General features: G+C 39.8%; 1 protein-coding gene across 3 annotated transcripts in view; it reads right to left on the bottom strand.

The window, feature by feature from the left end:
* The window catches only part of CDK14 (cyclin dependent kinase 14), a 609,402-nt gene that overhangs the window by 575,520 nt on the left and 10,388 nt on the right, over positions 1-23,494 (bottom strand). The window contains exon 1 of one of the 3 annotated variants that reach the window (XM_060020563.1): positions 6,288-6,378. The exons of the other annotated variants lie outside the window; for them this stretch is intronic. Coding sequence (XP_059876546.1) covers positions 6,288-6,378 — 91 coding nt within the window. Of the gene's footprint in view, positions 1-6,287; positions 6,379-23,494 lie in introns of those variants that run through there. 3 annotated transcript variants of the gene reach the window in all.

Here is a 23,494-nt window from a genome sequence, read left to right on the forward strand (position 1 = left end):
GAGAGAAGTTTAAGTTTGATGATGAAAGATCAAGCGTGTAAAATAAGCACTGCAGAAACATAATTCAAACAGTTTCAACATGATAACTATTCTAACAAAGTATCACCAAAGGAAACAATACATGTGGAATATTTTATAGGTACTAGCAAATACTTAAAATTTATTTTAAATATTCATGACTTCAGAATTGAAATTTTATTACTCTAAAGAGAAAGAGAAGTATTTCATATATATAGTTGGCAAACACCTAGTTCCTTAAACCCTACAATTATTTAGAATGTTTCGGATTAAGGAGAATGCACAAAGGAGTGAATTTAGCTGAAAACACAAGTTGGAGAAATGTTTCAGAGGTACATAATTGTGCATAAGTGCTTACTGGTCTATACTGGATAGTTCTATTCAGGATAGAAGTGCTTGGGTAGCTCTTACTTGGAAAGCTATGCTCTGACCAAAGCAATGGAAAACAAATAGTTTGGGCAGTTGAGCTCTGAGAGAAGTCCTGTGCCTAAACTGAAGCCATCACAGCAAAGCTTATATTATACCATCTAGCAATCTTGCAAAGGTTCTTTTCTCTGTGTCATACTATAAATTTGTCTTTTTAAAACATCAAGAAGTCTGTGGTTGTGGTGATGAGTTAAGGCAGTAAAGGGTAGGTCAAGAGAGATAAAATGTTTCTCAAAGTTTAATTTTTAGTCTTCCCCTTTTGCCTAAGAAACTGATCTTGTAATAATTTTCTCTACTTCCTTCATTAGAGAACCATTTCTTCCGAATGGAAAATAAAAAGACAGATCTTTGTCCCAGTTTCAAATGGTTTATCTTGCATCCAATTACTCACCCATATTACATAATGTATTTGACTTAATTTATATTAAATCTAAAATAACCTACTTTGGGGAATTCCCTGGTGGTCCAGTGTTTAAGATTTAAGACTCCATGCTTTCACTGCCAAGGGCACAGGTTCAATCCCTGGTGGAGGAACTAAGATCCCGCAAACTGCTTGGTGTGGCCAAATAAATAAATTAAATTAAATAACCTACTTGGATAGAAAGGTAGAAGATCCTAGGTGATTCTTAATGGTGACATTTTTAATTCACAATATAAAACTTCTAATCCAGAAGGCTTTCTTTAAATATCAGTCAATAATGTTACTAGACTATACCCCTCACTCTCTCAACCCAAGGCGTGTCCTTTAATTAACATACTGGACTAGTGATTCCTTCATAAAATATTAGTGACCTATGTAAATATAAACAAGTTGTTCCATCTAAAAAAAGAACAATTTTTTGGAATAAGAAATGATTAGCTCACTGATTTCAAATACAAAGTGAATTATTGTACAGCCTCATACCTCACTCATTTAACAAAGATTAAGGTAAAACACATTACGTTGTTGCCATGCAAAGTGCAAAGCTACAGCAGCAAGCTTATCATTCACAGCACAGACGTTTAAATATATCTTCTTTACTTGGGACATGATAAAAGTTCTGGAGATTAAGCCATGGGTTTTCCTAAGCAAAGTAACCAGTAAGAACTACAGTTGATAACTTCTCTCAGGGAATTGCAAACAAGGAAGGAAGACCCTCAAATTGAGACATTAGGAGAGTAGAAACTAGAATGTCTTTAACACCCAGACTGGACTATTTCTCTCTTGCCACCTAAGTCCTGCCAATTCCTCCAACATTCTGGATAAAGGGGTGGGATCTGTAGGTAGAAAGAAAAGGAGGAAATAGAAGGGTCATTGCAGGTGTATTTCCTAAGATATAAAGAGCAGGAAGCCAGATTATCTCCCCTGTACACTATTCTCAAGCCCAGGACACCAGAGGGGAGAATATTTTAAGACCAAGAAGTCTACCCTTTCATTGAACTCTTCATTGCTAGATTGACACCTCGCATAGTTTCTTTAAATATTGTATCCTTTCCCTGAACAGCAGTCAGTGGTAACAAAAAAGACCAATTAAAGATATCTTTGCCAAATATTTATCAGGTCATTGATGAATAAACTCTGACCTAGACAAGCACACAACATCTCATTATTGATTACATTCTCTGATTGTCATTAATTATTCATGTAAATACAAACCCACAATTGTCTTCAAGGATATCATGGAATAACAAGCATATTACATTTTTCTGGGTTAACAAAGGGGCATATATTAAGCCATCTAAGATAATCAGATATTCTATTCAGTCCTCTGCTCAGACATTGCTCCCGGCAGAAGTTTTTCCATGATCTCACCAAGACTAAAATGGTATCCCCTCCTATGTTCTTCAACAGCAAGTTATGCTAATCTTCATGGTAGAATGTGTCCATGCTCATTCATTGGCCTGTCTTCCCTTAAAGTCCTTGAGGACAGGGACCAGTAACAATGGTCACTGAATCTGAATGCCAGCACAATATCTAGCACATAGGAGGTACTCGATAATTACTGGCAGAATTAATGAGTTGCACTTCAAAGGCAAAAGGATAGCATCTTACCCTTTGAGATACACTAAAGTTTTGGCATATGAAAACCATGTACTATTCTCTCTTATGAAAGAATCATAAATTCCATTTCACAGTTTTCAAATTAAAATCTTTTGAAACTACATTGGGAGAGGATATGGTACAATAGTTAAATTTTGCCTCTGAACCTTTAACCTTACATTTTTCTTTTTGACAGAATGGATTTATCAGGTGACAGCTGGACTCTAAAATTACACTCTTACAGAACAAGGTAACAAACTCCCAAATTCAGTGTAACCACAGCCTCTTCCTTTTATTCAGTTATCTCACAAACTGCATCTTTCAAAGAAATGGTATACGTAGGGTTCATCTCGTATATCGCAGAGTATAAACTTCCTTTCTCTAGAAGATCATCCAACTAAGTGTGAAGAAATGCATTCAAATGAATATGAAGAAATGTCAGTTCAACCTTAATCTTACACGGGATATTACAGAAAGCCTTTCTCCTTCTAGGCAATCATTCAAAAATAAAAAAGAAACAATGAAAGAAAAGCGGAAATGAATTTTAATATAAATTTTTTAAACAATTTCCCATTTGTCTTTGTTTATGCTAACCTAAATTTTAAAAAAAAAAGCATGAGACAACTATAGTAATTCCTAATAAGTGAACACACTGACACTATTTAGCAGAAAACCATAAATACTCACTCCTGAAATCAATGGATGACTTTGAAATTCAATTACACCCATCTTATAAAAGAACCATAGCTGTGTTATAGTCACTCCCTGGCAGATGTAGTAAATCAGAGTGCTATGGCTTGAAAGCCAATGTGTTTTTATAATATAGTAATCTCAGATCAGCTGCATTTGAGGTGGGCAGTGACAAAGTTGGCCTGAGCTTTCATGTGTGAGTAAATTAAACATTAGCATTGTCGCTTTTATATAGTTAGAATTATTATTAATCTTTTATAATAATGATTAATCCATAATTAATGAATATCATAGACTTTCAAAAATTGTCCTCATTTTCTATAGATGATCACTAATTTTTCATGGCTAAACAATGATACTGTATATTTTACCATTTAACAAACTACACTTCTGAATCATACTAAAAAAGCAAAATAAAGTCAGTATGTTTATTTCAAAAGCCGGAGTAGATTGGTTAAAGGGAATGAATATACTGAGATGTTGGATTACTCAGCAGGAATAAACCATTCACTCTTTGATCTCCTCATGAAGTACCAACGAAGAAATGAGGAAGATAGGAGATAAACAGAGAAATCAGAAGGAATAATAGCCTCCAATACTGATCTTCACCATGTGACAGATATTGCACTAGATATTTTATGTATTTTATCTGATCTAATCTTCACAACAACCTTAAGAAAACTGACAGATAAGGACTCTAGGATCTAAGGAAATTCTGCTAGTTGTTGCCCAAGGCACACAGCAGGCAAGGAAAATGGGATTCAAACCCAGATCAGCCTAACTCCAAAACCCATCCTGTTTTCAGGTTAGCCACACTGTAAAGTCAGTGGTCACTTCTCTTACTTCTCTTGCTTTCCACCTAGAAGATCCATACGTCAGCATGTTGAAATCACCAATAATGATAATAACACATTATGAACATCTATTGAGTCTTTATTCCATACAACACAGGACATCATATGCATTATTTCACTAAATGCCAATAACAAAACTGACTTGAAAAACTGAAGCTCAGAAGGTGAGGGACCTGTCCAAGGTCACTCCACTACAAGCGGCAACACCAGAAATCCTAGTCCATCTGACATACAGCCCACACCTTTAAATCCATGCACTATGTAATCCCACAGTAAAGCCTCAATTCAACAGCCTCCAGCACCTTAAAAATCCTTAAATAATCAGATTGATTGCATGCTTTTTGATTTTACAAATAAAACTTCAAAAAATAAATAGATAACAAAGACTTATTTTCTGTAATGCTACTCTAATGAATGTCTTGAGCTTGTTATACAATCATAATCATTTAAAACCTCTTTATCTCCTTTTACAGTATTCCGGAATGAGATTTGCTATTCGAATCATGACCCTCCATCAATACAAGAAATAATCAGTTATGATCACTTCACTGTACTGTTTCTGAAAGGGAGGAAGTAAAATCTACTAGAACTTAGAAGACGTTTTAACAAGAGTTGTAATCAAAAGGAGTTTCACATCACTAAATCTCTGTAAGCTAGAAAATCCAATTAACTATAATACCCCATTTGCCAGCATTGTAGTTAATCTAAATTTTACTGATTGTCCATCAAAACCTTGAAATTACCTAAACATAAGGAATTTTTATATTAATGTCCTTGGTTTCTTACTGAGATTCAATTGCAATGAATTATTTAACACAAAACTGGAAGAGTTCCAACAGAGTCATTAGCATTAGTAAATATACAGTTAATGCCTTATAGAACAGGGCTTAATGGACTCCAGAACCCGCCTCTGTGATAGTTTGGGTCAGGGACTGAAACATCCTCCTTAATAAAGCACAGCAACTCAACACCTTGCTTTCTCACACTCTTCTTAACTTCAAACTTCATTTGAATGCAGGGGCTCTTCATACACATCCCTAACTCCTAAGAGTAAAACTGCAAATATCCCATACACAAAATAAACAAAACCAGGGCTAAATATTGGTTTCACACCATAACTTTACAGTCATCTTGGGAAAGATTATGTATACCAATATGGAATTTTCAGTTTAAAAACAACAAAGAAAAGTAGGCTAAACATTTTTTTGACTTGAGGAAAGTTTGCATATTTCACGATGCACTTATACAATGATTTTTAAATGAATGGATGGAAGGAAAAGGACAATACTCATATGCACTCCAGGGTTTTATTTTAAGGAATTAAGCACCTTATGCTTAATTTCCATTAACACCTTCATTAACATGGATGACATGTTAAACAAGTGAAACAAAGGCTAGAGGCTCCTTAGGGACTCTGAGGGGTTATTTTGTACGATTTTCTTGCTGAAAGCAGTTACCTGTGTAAATGAAAGTTAAGATGTTAGAGAAGATAGCTACCGTCTTAAGGTTAAAAGGGGTTTTTATAGCCAACCCTAGAAATCTAACCACCCATTCCACGTGACACTGTTGTCACCCTGTTATAGTCCGTGACATGGATTTATTCTTAAATGTCCTAAACATTTCTCGGTCGGTTATCTGTCGGTCAATTGGTTGGCTGAGTTAAAGACAATAGCCTTGGTCTAGTAAATGGAAGAAGTTTGGGAGACTTATTCCTAAATGTTCAGACAAGTTCACGGCGCGAATTTCTCTGCAGCAATGGAAAGATTCAGAGGACTCGAGACTGAACGCCCAAATCTCGCTTTCGAGGACCCGAAGTACCGAACAAAAGGTCCCAAGGTATCTGTCCCACTTCTCTTTAGGTTGGATGTGTTAAACAATACCAAGGTACAAACTCAACATTTCACCAATTTCCAAAGCTAAATTATTGACCAAACACCCAATACCAAAGCCTGCGTGCAAAAAAATAGGTGACCCAGGCGGCCGCGCCGCCTGTCCCCGGCGTACGCGAAAGCAGGAGCGCTAGTGGCGAGGAGAGGGAACCCAAATTGTAGGCTTAAGACCATGCACAAATGAACCCTCAGATCCTGAGGGAAAGAGGTGTCTCTCGTTTTTGTCGTCGCCCTCCCGCAGGTCCTGGGCACTGTTCCCTCCACCCTCCGCGCGCAACGCCCCCCACGCCAGTCCCGGGTGGCCGCTGCACCGCCAGTGCCAGAAGCGCGGGGCCGAGGGCGCGGGCATGGGGGCGCCGGGCCGGGTGCCCGGGACAGCACGCCACTCACCAATGCGGCTGAAACTATCCGACAAAGTTCTCCGCAACTTCTTCATCTTGCCGATCTTCTCGGGCGGCTGCGGCTCAATGAGGTCGCACATCTGGGCGACACGGGGCTCGACCAACTTCCCCAAACTGGTCCAGAGCGAGCGCAGACAACGGCGAGGACGCGCGGCGCGGCGAAGGCGGCGCCTCCTCCTCCTCCTCCTCCACCTCCTCCTCCTCCTCCACCTCCTCCTTCTCCGGCCGCGAGGCGACGCGCAGGGCTGGGGAGGCGAGCGGCGAGAGGCAGGCTGCACTCCGGCCTGGGCCGCGGCTGGACGAACGGGGGCGTTCTACGTGGTGCCGGGGGCGGCTGCGATAGCCGCCGCAGTGGTGGCCCAGCGCCGCGCCGCCGCCGCTGCCGCCGCCCGGCTCATTTTCCCTCCTTTGTAACCGAGAGAAGCGCGGCCGGCGGCCGGCTGTGGGGGTGGCGCGGGCGGAGGCGGGGCGGGGGCGGGCCGGGGACTAGGTACGAGAGCTTGGGGTCGCCGAGGGCGCGGGGCGCGGGCGGGAAGAGTTTCGGGCGCTCGGGAGAAAGAGCCGCGGCGCGTAACCGCCAGCCGCCCCGCCCTCAACCCCCTCCCGCCGCCGCCGCCGCCGCCGCCCCGCCTCCCCCTAGGCCCCCGGGCGCGGGACCCCGGAGCGACCTCGGCCCCCCTCTCGGAGCCCGAGTCCTCTGCCACCGTCCCTGGCCTGCTCGCGACCCCGCGCTGCTCCCTCGGCTGCCAGCCCAGCCCGCGCGCTCGAGGACCCGGGCCCGCGGAGGGCCGCGAACGGGCAAGGCTGGGAGCGGGCCGCCACTGGGGACCCGGTTCTCGCGCTGTGGGGAGGCCCTGAAAGGAAAGGGGCTGAGCCTAGGTCGTTCATCGTAGTGGTTTTCTCCCTGCTGCGATCGCGTGTGAAAAGAGCTTGTAATTGGGGGTGGGGGGTTGGCCGAGACCAATGCCTCCGGGTCAGGGGAGTGGAAAGGCCTCGGGGATGCGCTCAGGTTTGACGTTGACTTTTTGTTTTTCTTCAGTTTTGCCAAGGAAACTGAAGCGAAAGAGCTAAAGGGAAAGATGGGCCCGTTTCTTAGGAGAGTCAAGTGCAAAAGCAGAAGCGTCAACTGGAACTCCCCAAAGCAGGGCTAGTGCTCTGTTTCCTTCATCCCTCTGTCACACTGAGTGACGGACGGTAATGTAGCTGATTTCTGAAATGAATACCCAGTTCTATAGTAAATAGCAAACAGAAGCCCTTAGTCTATTTACCATTTTTAGAATATATTTCTAAACTGGAAGACTCAGAGGCATAAACATTCTGACCTCCTCGTCCCCTACCACAAAAAAGCAACTTTAAAAAGCGGGGCTGGGGGGAAGCTTTATAAAATCCCAGAACCTACAGTTCGGGCAGCAAACACACATCGTCTTCATTCGGCTAAAACACGATGCAGCAAGCCTCCAAAAGTCAGTCTCCCAGGGGAGAGAGAAGGAAGATGGGGGAAAGCCTGAATGTGTTGATTTGGGGCCAGCAAACTCCTTATGAATAGAAATGCAGTAATCTTGAGTCATCTGGCTGTGTAAGTAAAAAGAGCTTGTGAGCGTGTGACAATGTTGTTTGGTTTAAAGGAAGTTTTGGGGGGGTTTATGTTTTATTAATAGATTTTTATCTGAAAACAAAAACTAGCCCCCTGCCTTCCTTAAATTGTGAGGTAGAACACTGATTTGTTCTGCTCTGCACTGAGCACATTATAGGGACTTGATAAATTGCAGCTGATTAAAGCCAGGAAGTCAAGCCAAGTGGGGGCAGAGGAGGGTGGGGAATTCCTCAAGAAAGTCCGTATGACTTAAAATGGATGTTGAGTCCTGGGGACTATAACTAGATATCACTGACAGCACCAAGCATGGCCTCAGAAAGGAAAAAGGTTGACTTTCACCACTTACTCAGGTTAGTTAGGGAGAAAGGTATCAGCTGCTTTGAATGAACAGACAAAAGCAACCAGTCAAAATACTGATGGGCTCTACCTATCCATCAACAAAGATGAAGAAGTAGTCATTAACTGAATGAACTTTGACAACTATACATCTGTGGCTATCCTATTAATCATATTATTCACTCTGATAATGGCTGTTTCATATATACGTGTGTGTATGTGAGAATATATATAATATATTCATATTCTGTTTTACCTTCCCAGTGTTTAGTATTATTGACCTTTTAAAAGATAAACTTCTGTTTGAATAAATTATGGTATATGCATACTATGGTACACAGGTAAACATTTTCAAAAATGAGATAGATCAATATGTATTGTGTAAATTTGTCTAGAGTAAGTGAAAAAAAATTTACCATTAACCCGTTTTCATATTTATAAGGAAAAATTAGACATGTATATGTTTCTATATGCTTAGAAATTTTCTGAAAAAGAAGAGAACAACAAACTGTAAGTGTGTACACCCAGAATACAGTAAGTCCCCTACATATGAACAAGTTCCATTCCGAGACCACATTTGTAGGTTCAATTTGTTCGTTAAGTCCAATGAACTTGGACTTGGAGGAAGAGGAGGTGAGAGATGGTAGAGCTGAAGGATCGTTTGCAATAGGAGATGGAGGGCAAGATGCAATTTCACTCATGCCTGATGTTGACAGCACTGGTTTTGGTTCCTTGCTGGATTCAATTCTATCTACCAGAAAAAATGATCCAGTGATGTCTGGGTAGAAGCTCTTTTTCTTGTCATAGATGACGTGGTAGCACTGGATTGCATTCTGAAGAGCTGCTGCAACCTTCGTGTATCCTCCTATGTTCAGGTCATGTGCCTCAAGGACTAACAGTGCCTCCTCAAATAAAGAAAATCCCCTTGCCATTTCCTGCATCATGAATCTCTTTGGTTCTTCAGTTACTTCTTCTTCCTCTTGTCTCTCTTTGTCCTTTCTCTGGGCCTCCAATTCCATCAGTAAGCTCCTCATGCTGCACAGCAAGGAGTTCAATGAAATCGTCCTCTTACAGTTCTAGCTTGAAATAAAGATACTGTACTACTGTACTCTATACAGTACTGTACGGTAAAGTACACAAAAGCACAACCACTTGTAGAGGATGCACACACGGGACAATGTATGCCAGACACATGAACTAACTTATATGATTAGACATGAGAATACATGTTTGCATCTTTGAAAGTTCAGAACTTGAAGGTTCGTATGTAGGGGACTTACTGTAGAGAGACCATTTTCTTTGTACCTTTAAGTATAATTTGAATGTTTTATCCCCCCAAAATGCATTGTTTATAATAATACAAATAGTAATTTAAAACATAAACATAATATTTACTTCATTTTTACCTATCCCACTCCAAAAAAATTTCACCTAATTACAATGGTATACCTTGCAGGAGAAACAGTTGTTAGTAATGGACCAAGTAAACCTTGGCAATTATGAATAACCAACTCCCAGCACATGCTTATCTGCTTCCTTTGTTGGTTATAAATCAAAATGGCTAATTTTGCAAGAAACTGTGATACAAAGAAGGAAATTTTTAACTGGATGCTTTTAATATATGTACACTTACGTTATAGGATTCAACTTTTTTTTTTTTTGGCCATGCCGCCCAGATTGTGGGATCTTAGTTCCCCAACCAGGGATAGAACCTGTGCCCCCTGCATTGGAAGCCCAGAGTCCTAACCACTGGACCACCAGAAAATTCCCAGATTCAACTCTTTATATGGTTATTCGTTTCACATTTGCCTTCATCTTAGATTGTAAGTTCCCTGAGGGCAAGAGCCCTAGATACAAAAGGTATAATGCCTGTTTCATAGTGGACGTAAATTAAATGTTTGTCAAATGATTAGAGAATATATTGCTGCCACTGAGAAGTAATGTGTTGTCCTCAGAAACAAAGATGACTATTCAGCATCTGTGTGGCATATGTATTTTCAGTGGGAGGATGGATCTGTGCCAGTTCTCCATCTGAACTTCTCATTCACAAGGTTATAGTTTTGGCTGGCCTGAATTAAAGGTGCAGTGTCTGCCTATAAACAGATAAGCTTACCGAGGGGCTGAACCCAGCATGGGTTGAACTGAATCGAATTCATCAATTAAAGCATGTGTGTGTGTTAATTAGGCCTAGAGTGATAGCAGCAGTGGCTGGAGACCCAGGACTCATGGGTTTTCGTCCCTACTCTATCACAAAGTGTTGTGTGGCCTTAGACAAATAAGTGATTTACCCACTTCCTTATCTGTAAAATGAGAGTCTTGAACTAGCTGACCTCTAGGGTTATCCATAGCGGCCAAATTCTACGTTGAATGGTGAAATTTCTACTCTCCCAGCTTAAACACTGGGATATATTAATGAACAGTAATTAATACACAAATAAGAGAGACAAGGATCCAATGATAAAAATTATGAGAAATTTAAGATACATTATTTCTACTCATGTTATACATAAATTATGCTTTTCTTATGAATGGATCTTCTCCATATAAGAAAAATAGCAGGCTCATATGCTGGCAGTAAATTTTAAGGGAATGAATCCTAATCTAAATCAGATGAAATATAGAGGATTTGATTAGAATCTAAAGTACCAACAAAAGCAGAAGCAGATTTACTGACCTGAAATAGTATCAAAAGATATTATCAGAGAAAAGACATCTATGAAAAAATGATGCCAAGGATGTGGGGACTAGAGTTGGGAAGTGAAGTTAAAGTGAAAACATATGTTAATTAATGTAAAATTTTAGAATTTAGCCAGTGTAGATAGCTAAAGATTAAGACATATTGTTGACTGTAATTACTAAAGTGGTAGAAACTAACATAATTGAATATCCTCTTAGAACTCTAAACAGTTACCCCAGTTAATTATTTTAACACTTTATTTTTTTATTTTCTTTTACTAAATAGAAATCTAATTAGTTCAATTACTTAAATGCAAGCATTTACATTAGAAAACGAGTTCTCTTCAATCAAAATTATGTAACAAGAATTTAGCACTTTACAAAATTCTGTAATATGTCACATGACATACATAGCTATAACTTTTTATGTTGTAGCAACAGGTACTTACGTCAAGACTTCAGATTTTATTAAAGGACAATCTAAAACAATAGTAGAGTACAGATATAAGAAATGAAAAGGACCTCATGAATGGTAGTTAAAATAGATAACAGGACAAAAGCAAGGTAAAATATAATGCTCCAAGCGGCCTCTACATTTTGGTAAAAGATAGAACTATCTGAGAAAAATTATTTTTACTTTGAAGAAAGTTATAAAATTACATTAATTTAAAAACGTTAACAGATGCATGATGTATGCAACTTACTTTCAAACAGTTCAGAAAAAAACAGACATACGTAGAGTGGATAAGATCAATAGAGAAAGCATACAAAAATGATAAAGTCAACAGTACAAAATGTTAATAGGCAAATCTATGTAAAGGGTATATGTACGTTCTTTGTGCTATTCTTTTTTTTTTCTTATTAGTCATCAATTTAATACACATCAGTGAATACATGTCAATCTCACTCCCCCAATTCATCACACCACCACCACCACCACCCCCGCGGCTTTCCACCCTTGGTGTCCATACGTTTGTTCTCTACATCTGTGTCTCAATTTCTGCCCTGCAAACTGGTTCATCTGTAGCAATTTCTAGGTTCCACATATATGTGTTAACATACGATATTTGTTTTTCTCTTTCTGACTTACTTCACTCTGTATGACAGTCTCTGGATCCACGTCTCAACAAATGACCCAATTTCATTCCTTTTTATTGCTGAGTAATATTCCATTATATATATGTACCACAACTTCTTTATCCATTCATCTGTCAATGGGCATTTAGGTTGCTTCCATGACCTGGCTATTGTAAATAGTGCTGCAATGAACATTGGGGTGCATATATCTTTTTGAATTATGGTTTTCTCTGGGTATGTGCCAAGTAGTGGGATTGCTGGTCATCTATGGTAATGGTAATTCTATTTTTAGATTTTTAAGGAACCTCCATACTGTTCTCCATAGTGGCTGTATCAATTTACATTCCCACCAACAGTGCAAGAGGATTCCCTTTTCTCCACACCCTCTCCAGCATTTGTTGCTTGTAGATTTTCTGATGATGCCCATTCTAACTGGTGTGAGGTGATACCTCATTGTAGTTTTCATTTGCATTTCTCTAATAATTAGTGATGTTGAGCAGCTTTTCATGTGCTTCTTGGCCATCTGTGTGTCTTCATTGGAGTAATGTCTATTTAGGTCTTCTGCCCAGTTTTGGATTGGGTTGTTTGTTTCTTTAATATTGAGATGCATGAGCTGTTTATATATTTTGGAGATTAATCCTTTGCCCGTTGATTTGTTTGCAAATATTTTCTCCCATTCTGAGGGTTGTCTTTTTGTCTTGTTTATGGTTTCCTTTGCTGTGCAAAAGCTTTCAAGTTTCATTAGGTCCCATTTGTTTATTTTTGGTTTTATTTCCATTACTCTAGGAGGTGGATCAAAAAAGATCTTGCTGTGATTTACATCAAAGAGTCTTCTTCCTATGTCTTCCTCTAAGAGTTTTAGAGTGTCCAGCCTTACATTTAGGTCAGTAATCCATTTTGAGTTTATTTTTGTGTATGGTGTTAGGCAGTGTTCTAATTTCATTCTTTTACATGTAGCTGTCCAGTTTTCCCAGCACCACTTATTGAAGAGACTGTCTTTTCTGCATTGTATATCCTTGCCTCCTTTGTCATAGATTAGTTGACCATAGGTGCGTGGGTTTATCTCTAGGCTTTCTGTCTTGTTCCATTGATCTATGTTTCCGTGTTTGTGCCAGTACCATACTGTCTTGATTACTGTAGCTTTGTAGTATAGTCTGAGGTCAGGGAGTCTGATTTCTCCAGCTCCGTTTTTTTCCCTCAAGATGGCTTTGGCAATTTGGGGTCTTTTGTGTCTTCATACAAATTTTAAGATTTTTTGTCCTACTTCTGTAAAAAAAAGCCATTGGCAATTTGATAGGGATTGCATTGAATCTGTAGATTGCTTTGGGGAGTATAGTCATTTTCACAATATTAATTCTTCCAATCCAAGAACATTGTATATCTCTCCATCTGTTGGTATCATCTGTAATTTCTTTCATCAGTGCCTTATAGTTTTCTGCATATAGGTCTTTTGTCTCCCTAGGAAGGTTTATTCCTAGGTATTTTATTCTTTTTGTTGCAATGGTAAATGGGAGTGTTTCCTTAATTTCTCTTTCAGATGTTCCATCATTAGTGTATAGGAATGCAAGAGATTTCTGTGCATTGATTTTGTATCCTGCAACTTTACCAAATACATTGATTAGCTCTAGTAGTTTTCTGAAGGCATCTTTAGGATTCTCTATGTATAGTATCAAGTCATCTGCAAACAGTGACAGTTTTACTTCTTCTTTTCCAATTTGTATTTCTTTTTCTTCTCTGATTGCTGTGGCTAGGACTTCCAAAACTATGTTGAATAATACTGGTGAGAGTGGACATCTTTGTCTTGTTCCTTATCTTAGAGGAAATGCTTTCAGTTTTTCACCACTGAGAAAGATGTTTGCTGTGGCTTTGTCGTATATGGCCTTTACTATGTTGAGGTAGGTTCCCTCTATGCCCACTTTCTGGAGAGTTTTTATCATAAACCGTTGTTGAATTTTGTCAAAAGCTTTTTCTGCATCTATTGAGATGATCATATGGTTTTTCTCCTTCAATTTGTTAATATGGTGTGTCACATTGATTGATTTGCATATATTGAAGAATCCTTGCATCCCTGGGATAAATCCCACTTGATCATGGTGTATGATCCTTTTAATGTGTTGTTGGATTCTGTTTGCTGGTATTTTGTTCAGGATTTTTTCATCTATATTCATCGGTGATATTGGTCTGTTATTTTCTTTTTTTGTAGTATCTTTGTCTGGTTTTGGTATCAGCGTGATGGTGGCCTCATAAAATGAGTTTGGGAGTGTTCCTTCCTCTGCAATTTTTTCAAAAATTTGAGCAGGATGGGTGTTAGCTCTTCTCTAAATGTTTGACAGAATTCACCTGTGAAGCCATCTGGTCCTGGACTTTTGTTTGTTGGAAGATTTTTAATCACAGTTTCAATTTCATTACTTCTGATGTGTGTTCATATTTTCTATTTCTTCCTGGTTCAGTCTTGGAAGGATATACCTTTCTAAAAATTTGTCGATTTCTTCCAGGTTGTCCATTTTATTGGCATAGAGTTGCTTGTAGTAGTCTCTTAGGATGCTTTGTATTTCTACGGTGTTTGTTATAACTTCTCCTTTTTCATTTCTAATTTTATTGATTTGAGTCCTCTACCTGTTTTTCTTGATGAGTCTGGCTAATGGTTTATCAATTTTGTTTATCTTCTCAAAGAAACAGCTTATAGTTTTATTGATCTTTGCTACTGTTTTCTGTGTCTCTATTTCATTTATTTCTGCTCTGATCTTTATGATTTCTTTCCTTCTGCTAACTTTGGGTTTTGTTTGTTCTTCTTTCTCTAGTACTTTAGGTGTAAGGTTAGATTGTTTATTTGAGATTTTTCTTGTTTCTTGAGGTAGGCTTCTATAGCTATAAACTTCCCTGTTAGAACTGCTTTTGCTGCATCGCATAGGTTTTGGATCATCGTGTTTTCATTGTCATTTTTCTCTAGGTATTTTTTGATTTCCTCTTTGATTTCTTCAGTGATCTCTTGGTTATTTAGTAACATATTGTTTAGCCTCCATGTGTTTGTGTTTTTTATGTTTTTTTCCCTGTAATTCATTTCTAATTTCATAGCGTTGCGGTCAGAAAAGATGCTTGATATGATTTCAAGTTTCTTAAATTTACTGAGGCTTGATTTGTGACCCAAGATGTGATCTATCCTGGAGAATGTTCCATGTGCACTTGAGAAGAAAGTGGAATCTGCTGTTTTGGGATGGAATGTCCTATAAATATCAATTAAATCTATTGGTCTATTGTGTCATTTAAAGTTTCTGTTTCCTTATTTATTTTCCTTTTGGATGATCTGTCCATTGGTGTATGTGAGGTGTTAAAGTCTGCCACTATTATTGTGTTACTGTTGATTTCCTCTTTTAGAGCTGCTAGCAGTTGCCTTATGTATTGAGGTGCTCATATGTTGGGTGCTATGTTATAGCTTCTTCTTGGATTGATCCCTTGATCATTATGTAGTGTCCTTCCTTGTCTCTTGTAACATTCTTTACTTTAAAGTCTATTTTATCTGGTATGAGTATGGCTACTCCAGCTTTCTTTTGATTTCCATTGGCATGGAATATCTTTTTCCATCCCCTCACTTTCAGTCTGTATGTGTCCCTAGGTCTGAAGTGGGTCTTTTGTAGACAGCATATATATGTGTCTTGTTTTTGTATCCATTCAGCAAGCCTGTGTCTTTTGGCTGGAGCATTTAATCCATTCACGTTTAAGGTAATTATCGATATGTATGTTCCTATTACCATTTTCTTAATTGTTTTGGGTTTGTTTTTGTAAGTCCTTTTCTTCTCTTGTGTTTCACACTTAGAGAAGTTCCTTTAGCATTTGTTGTAAAGCTAGTTTAGTGGTGCTGAATTCTCTTAGCTTTTGCTTGTCTGTAAAGCTTTTGATTTCTCCATCAAATCTGAATGAGATCCTTGCTGGGTAGAGTAATCTTGGTTGTAGGTTCTTCCCTTTCATCACTTTAAGTATATCATGCCACTCCCTTCTGGCTTGTAGAGTTTCTGCTGAGAAATCAGCTGTTAACCTTATGGGAGTTCCCTTGTATGTTATTTGTTGTTTTTCCCTTGCTGCTTTCAATAATTTTTCTTTGTCTTTAATTTTTGCCAATTTGATGACTATGTGTCTCGGTGTGTTTCTCCTTGGGTTTATCCTGTATGGGACTCTCTGCACTTCCTGGACTTGGGTGGCTATTTCCTTTCCCATGTTAGGGAAGTTTTCGATTATAATCTCTTCAAATATTTTCTCTGGTCCTCTCTCTCTCTCTTCTCCTTCTGGGACCCCTATAATGCGAATGTTGTTGCATTTAATGTTGTTCCAGAGGTCTCTTATGCTGTCTTCATTTCTTTTCATTCTTTTCTCTTTATTCTATTCTGCAGCAGTGAATTCCACCTTTCTGTCTTCCAGGTCACTTATCTGTTCTTCTGCCTCAGTTATTCTGCTATTGATTCCTTCTAGTGTAGTTTTCATGTCAGTTATTGTATTGTTCATCTCTGTTTGTTTGTTCCTTAATTCTTCTAAGTCTTTTTTAAACATTTCTTGCATCTTTTCGATCTTTGCCTCCACTCTTTTCCGAGGTCCTGGATCATCTTCACTATCATTATTCTGAACTCTTTTTCTGGAAGGTTGCCTATCTCCACTTCATTTAGTTGTTTTTCTGGGGTTTTATCTTGTTCCTTCATCTGGTACATAGCCCTCTGCCTTTTCACCTTGTATATCTTTCTGTGAATGTGGTTTTTGTTCCACAGGCTGCAGGATTGTAGTTCTTCTTGCTTCTGCTGTCTTTCCTCTGGTGGATGAGTCTGTCTAAGAGGCTTGTGCAAGTTTCCTGACGGGAGGGAGTGGTGGTGGGTAGAGCTGGATGTAGCTCTGGTGGGCAGAGCTCAGTAAAACTTTAATACGTTTGACTGCTGATGGGTGGGGCTGGGTACCCTCCCTGTTGGTTGTTTGGCCTGAAGCAACCCAACACTGGAGCCTCCCTGGGCTCTTTTGTGGGGCTAATGGCAGACTCTGGGAGGGTTCATGCCAAGGAGTACTTCCCAGAACTTCTGCTGCCAGTGTCCTTGTCCCGCCCCCCCCCCCCCCCCCCCCCCCCCCCCCGTGAGCCACAGCCACACCCATCTCTGCAGGAGACCCTCCAACACTAGCAGGTAGGTCTGATTCAGTCTCCCCTGGGGCCATTGCTTCTTCCCCTGGGTCCTGATGCACACACTGCTTTGTGTGTGCCCTCCAAGAGAGGAGTCTCTGTTTCCCCCAGTCCTGTCAAAGTCCTGCAGTCAAATCCTGCTAGCCTTCCAAGTCTGATTCTCTAGGAATTCCTCCTCCCATTGCTGGACCCCCAGGTTGGGAAGCCTGACGTGGGGCTCAGAACCTTCACTCCAGTGGGAGACTTCTCTGGTATAAGTGTTTTCCAGTCTGTGAGTATCCACCCAGCAGTTATGGGATTTGATTTTACTCTGATTGCACCCCTCCTACCATCTCATTGTGGCTTCTCCTTTGTCTTTGGATGTGGGGTATCTTTTTTGGTGAGTTCCAGTGTCTTCCTGTCGATGATTGTAGAGCAGCTAGTTGTGATTCTGGTGTTCTCTCAAGAGGGAGTGAGAGTATGTCCTTCTATTCCGCCATCTTGGTTCCAATCCTCACCCTAGTTAATTATTTTTAGGATCAAATACTATCCTTCTTTTTTGAACACATCCAGGAACTGAAATAGCACAAGGTTAGGTGACCTATACCAAGTTCCCAGTGAGTCATCAGTGAAACTGGTACATGAAATTCAAAACTCTTGTCACCAACTTTTATGTTCCAACTGTTGGATAACGTCCAGTCTTAAGGATTTCTTTTTGTTGTTGTTATTGTTGTTGTTTTGACAATGAGAAATTTAAAATCAAAAAGGGAGGCAAATGGAAGATTGGAGAAACCAGTGTATTCTCACAGGTAAATGGAGGCTCTCCCACTTCTTTCCTCCCTGTTCTATCAGCCATCTGTTGCCTAGTCACTCATAATTCAAATCCTTTTCACTTTTACAGAAATCACTCACTGCTGACACAAATCTCCAGGCTTGTTCAGGAATAAGGCCTGACTGTTTTATAGGTAATTCTATATTTTTTCATCATATATTTCAAGAGACCTTGGGATGTAAGTAAATTGACCTATACTTGCAAATGACTGTAGGAAGAACAAAGAAGTTGCAAACCCATCGAAACGGTGTCAAGTATAAATTAGCTCAGAATAGTTTTGAAGAAAATAGACTACCAAGGTCAAAGTGTGCATTGAAATACTGGTAAAATCCCCTCTCCTACTAAATCATACTTAAATATTACAATGGCCTATCATTCCTGTTTTTCATTTTGTATAATTTGTAAAAAGAATTTTATATGAGAAAACATCTACTACCATTTCAAACTAACATACAATTCACTCAATTATCCCTTTGGTGTTATTTGTGTGTGTGGAGAGATGTGTCATTACTAAAGGGTCCTCATTTATGATTGTCATCAATTTCAATGCATCATTTTGCACCCAGAATAATTAAGATTCAGAGGCCAGTCCTGTAATTGAACTGTGGACATGGATGGAAAAGTGGTCAGAAGCTAATACTTCAGGGAAACCAAAACTTTTGGTCAGTCTAGACAAGTCCTGTTAGGAGCAATTAAATTCAGAAATGTAGCTTTTCTATCAAAAACGTCCTAGTCTTTCTTCCCAATGCCCTTGACAGTTCATATGCATTCACACGCCTATTCTTTTTTTTTTTTTTAATTTATTTTTGGCTGCATTGCGTCTTCGTTGCTGCATGTGGTCTTTTTCTCTGGTTGCAGCGAGTGGGGGCTACTCTTCGTTGTGGTGCACACGCTTATTGTGGTGGCTTCGCTTGTTGCGGAGCACGGGCTCTAGGCATGTGGGCTTCAGTAGTTGCAGCACGCGGGCTCAGTAGTTGTGGCTCACGGGGTCTAGAGCACAGGCTCAGTAGTTGTGGCTCACAGCTTAGTTGCTCCATGGCATGTGGGATCTTCCCGGACTAGGGATGGAACCCATATCCCCTGCATTGGCAGGTAGATTCTCAACCACTGCGCCACCAGGGAAGCCCCACATGCCTGTTTTTTTTTAATTAATTAATTTTTTTTTTTTTTTTGGCTGCATTGGGTCTTCATTGCTGCACGCGGGCTTTCTCTAGTTATGGCGAGTGGGGGCTACTCTTCATTATGGTGCATGGGCTTCTCATTGCAGTGGCTTCTCTTGTTGCTGAGCACAGGCTCTAGACACGTGGGCTTCAGTAGTTGTGGCGCACAGGCTTAGTTGCTCCATGCCCACATGCTTATTCTAATCAAGTGCTTACAAGCCAAAAAATGTATCCATAGGAAAACTATATTGATGATGTTGTTGGATATATCATGTTCCCTAGCTAAAATGGCTTACCATTTATAATTTTAAAATGTAACTAGAATAACTTGTGGCTTTATAATGGGCTACAAATTGATGATCTCATCTTATTTTAACCCATACTACTCCAAGAGACATTATCATTATCACTATGTTACACAAAGGAAATAGGCATAGACATGCCAAGAGACTATCCCCAAGAGGTTCCAGTTTTAGACTGAGACACACTTTGGTTACCAAAATCTTTTCTTCAATAAAGCATTTTTGTAGCACGATGTATGGCATTTTCTTTTTCTTTTGATATATTTTGGGTATAATTATTATTGTCCTTATTGTATAGAAAGGAACTATTCTGAAGCAGAGAGAGTGCAAGGAACTGGCCAAACTCAAACAGGTTTATGGATGGGTCAAAACTCCTAAACTCTAGCACTGTAATTTGCCTTTTTTTAACCTTATGGGAAGAAATTAGAAGTGTGCAATTAAAAGACGTACAATTGGGGCTTCCCCCGTGGTGCAGTGGTTAAGAATCCACCTGCCAATGCAGGGGACATGGATTCGAGCCCTGGTCCGGGAAGATCCCACATGCCGCGGAGCAACTAAGCCCGTGCAACAAAACTACTGAGCCTGCACTCTAGAGCCCATGAGCCACAACTACTGAGCCCGCGTGCCACAACTACTGAAGCCGGCGTGCCCTAGAGCCCATGCTCTGCAACAAGAGAAGCCACCACAATGAGAAGCCCGTGCACCACAACGAAGACTAGCCCCCGCTCGTCGCAACCAGAGAAAAGCCCGAGCACAGCAACAGAGACCCAATGCAGCCAAAAATAAAATAAATAAAATTTTTTTAAAAGATGTACAATTGACTTTGAAAAAGAGGCTCCTTTCTACTCTAATTGGTGTTTGTAAATGGACTAAACATTCTAAAACTATCACTTGAACCACCGTGGCATGTGTCATAAATGGATTAGTGCATTTTTGCTCATAACTAATATTTAATCCAATATTCCTCACCTATGAAGATTAGTCATATCAAAATTAGTTGGTGTCTTAGTCTGTTCGGGCTGCTATAACAAAATACCATAGACTGGGTGGCTTATAAACAACAAAAATTAATTTCCCACAGTTCTGGAGGCTGGAAGGCCAAGGTCAGGGTGCCAGCATGGCTGAGTTCTGGTGAGAACCCTCTTCTGGGTTGGAGATTGCCGACTTCTCACTGTGTTCTCACATGGCATGGCAGAAGGGGTGAGGGAGCTCTTCAGGGCCTCTTTTATAAGGACACTAATCCCATTCATGACAGCTTCACTCTCACAACCAAATCATCTCTCAAAGACCCTTCAAATACTGTCACATTGGGAATTAGTTTTCATTGTATGAATTTTGGGTGGCGGGAGCAGGGAGGAGACACAAATATTCAGTCTATAGCACTTGGGTAGCATTTTCAAAGAACCACTATAGAACACCTTAGGCAGGGACTGGAGGGACAGGAGGAGGAAGGGGTACATATGGATTGGAAAAGCCTCCAAGGTGATTCTTGTACAACCCCCACCAAGTGAGAATCGCTGATTTTGTCCCTTAAATAGCAACATGATGATAGTTACTTGATGAAAGACAGATATAGAGAACAACACAGAAATACCCGTGAAGCATAAAAGACAATAAGGTTAGAGACGTAACATCCTAGATGTGTTTCAAACAGTAAAAAAGAAAACAGTATTAGGAGCCAGAAGATACTAATTCTCAGTTCTAGAACCTTCTCTCATGCATTGTATAATATCACTAATCCTCTGCTTCCTAACTTATAAACCAGAGATAGACAATTATCCTGGTACGACCCACCTACAAATTTAAGAGATCATTACCTCCTTTTCCTAATCAAGACTATCTTGATTTCTTCTAATTGCAAACCAAGAAAACAAGGATAGGCCGATACAGTTGAACAGAAAGGATTGATGGAATCAGTTTCCAGTACTATCTCTGTTTTCTTATCATAAGCAAGTCCTTTCACTTGTCTTCATTTGTTTATTCATCAAATGCACATTGAGCACCTACTATGTCCTCGGCACTCTGCTAATGGCTGGATATACTGCAGTGAAAGAAGTGGAGCATGGTCACAACCCCTACCTCCACAGAGCTTACAGACTAGTGAGGAAAAATAAAAGGTGACCCATTTTAAAATAGGGGAAGGACTGAGTGGTATGGATACCCCACAGCAGGGAGATTTCACCCTAATATGAGGGTCAGAGACATCCACTCTGAGCAATCACACCTAAACTGAGACCTGAAAGATCCATAGAGGCAGTCGGGGGGCAAACAGGAGCTCCTGGCAGAGGTATCAGCACTTGTGGGGGCCAGATGGCAAAGGCAGAATGTGGTGCACTCAAGAAACTGAAAAGGTAGTCTGAATATAGAATGGACATGAGATAAGGTTGGTGAATTCGACAAGGGCCAAAAAGTAGACACTTCAATAATCATACAGTAAAGACTCTGTATGCTTTAATTCCTATTAGAAATGTCAGACAACACTCATGGGAGTTTCTGTTCCTCCTGAAAACCCACTAAAACAATAATGAATGGATTTTTTTAAAAGTAGAAGTCCCCAAGCACACAGATAATAAAAGAAGAAACAGCACCAACACAATTTTGGAAGCTGGAAAAATTATGGTTGAGTAGTAACTCACCTGTCCGTCCCAAGAAAGCTGAATCCTAAGCCAGCAGTTGGCAAGGCTGGGAGGCAACCTACTGAAAGTTTATAATTGACTGTCAAGACACCTAACCTTCTTTCTTCACTTTCTTCCCATACTTCTGACCAACAGATTGCCCTACAGTGAAACCCACAGTTCACAAGCCAACCATGTAAATTGAGCTTGCCCAAAGCTTTCTAGTGCCTCTCTTCTAGATATGGGCAGACAGTCAAGGATCTCTATAGACAGTTGATGGAATATTCTAATAAGAAAGACAGAGGCCAAAACAAACTAACATAGAAAAGCAACAAAGAAGAAATAAAGACTATGCAGGAGGAAAAAAATAACCTACTATTAATATCTTCAAAGATTCAAAAATAGTGAAATATTATAAGATATTGCAGTCATCAAACAAGAACCAGATGGTATTAGTGTTTTTAAAAGTAGCAGCCAGAGGGCAAAAATGAACTCTTGGATATTAAAAATATCACAGTATAAAAGAAAACTTCCAGTGAAGGTTTAAAATATAAAGTTGAGGAAATCTCCCAGGAAGTAAAACAAAACGATAGAAAGAGAAGAAAAGATAAAAGATGAAAAAGGTACAGACTAGTCCAGGAAGTACAATATCTGAAAGTTCTGGAAAGAAAGAACAGAGAAAATGAAGGGGGGAAACTATCAAAGAACGAATTCAAGAAAATTTCCTGCAATGAAAGGACATGACTTTCCAAATTAAAAGAGCCTATCGAGCTCCCAAGACAATGGATGTCTTGGAGCTACATTGAGACACATCACAAACCTACATTGAGACACATCATTATGAAATTGCAAACCCTGTGGACAAAGATAATATTCCAGAAACTTTCAGGAAAGAAAAACAGGATTCTAAAAAGAATCAGGTATCAGAATGGCTTCAGATTTCTCAACAGCTGCACCGGATGCTAGAAAATAGTAGAAGGAAATGATTTCTAATGTAGAGTTCCCCAGCCAAATTATTAATTAAGTGGGAGGGCAGAATATAGATTTTTTTCAGACGTGAAAGGTCAAAAATCTGACAGGTCCATTTCTCAGGGAGCTATGAGAGAATTTATTCAACTAAAATAAGAAAAGAGAAAATGGAATCCAGGGAATGGGATTCTGATACATGAGAAAGTCAGGGTGATGGTGAAGGGAAAATCTAAGACCACAGCTCCGAAGGAAGCCTAAAGATCAACCAATCTGCTGGACTGGAGCAGGGCAGATGCCCTGGAGAAAGATCACCAAGAAAATTACATGGATAGAATGACCGGCATTTAAAGAATGTTGAAGGAAGATTTCTTAAAACTGGGGGTGGGGCAATTTGGGAATGTATTGATGATAAGTATATATCAATACATAGATCAGTCTGCCCAGAGGTGAGCATGATCTCCCACTTAGGAATTTATTTGGATGTCCAGACACATGACACGATGC

The sequence above is a fragment of the Delphinus delphis genome, chromosome 9 (assembly GCF_949987515.2).
Source record: "Delphinus delphis chromosome 9, mDelDel1.2, whole genome shotgun sequence".
Taxonomy (NCBI): Eukaryota; Metazoa; Chordata; class Mammalia; order Artiodactyla; family Delphinidae; genus Delphinus; species Delphinus delphis.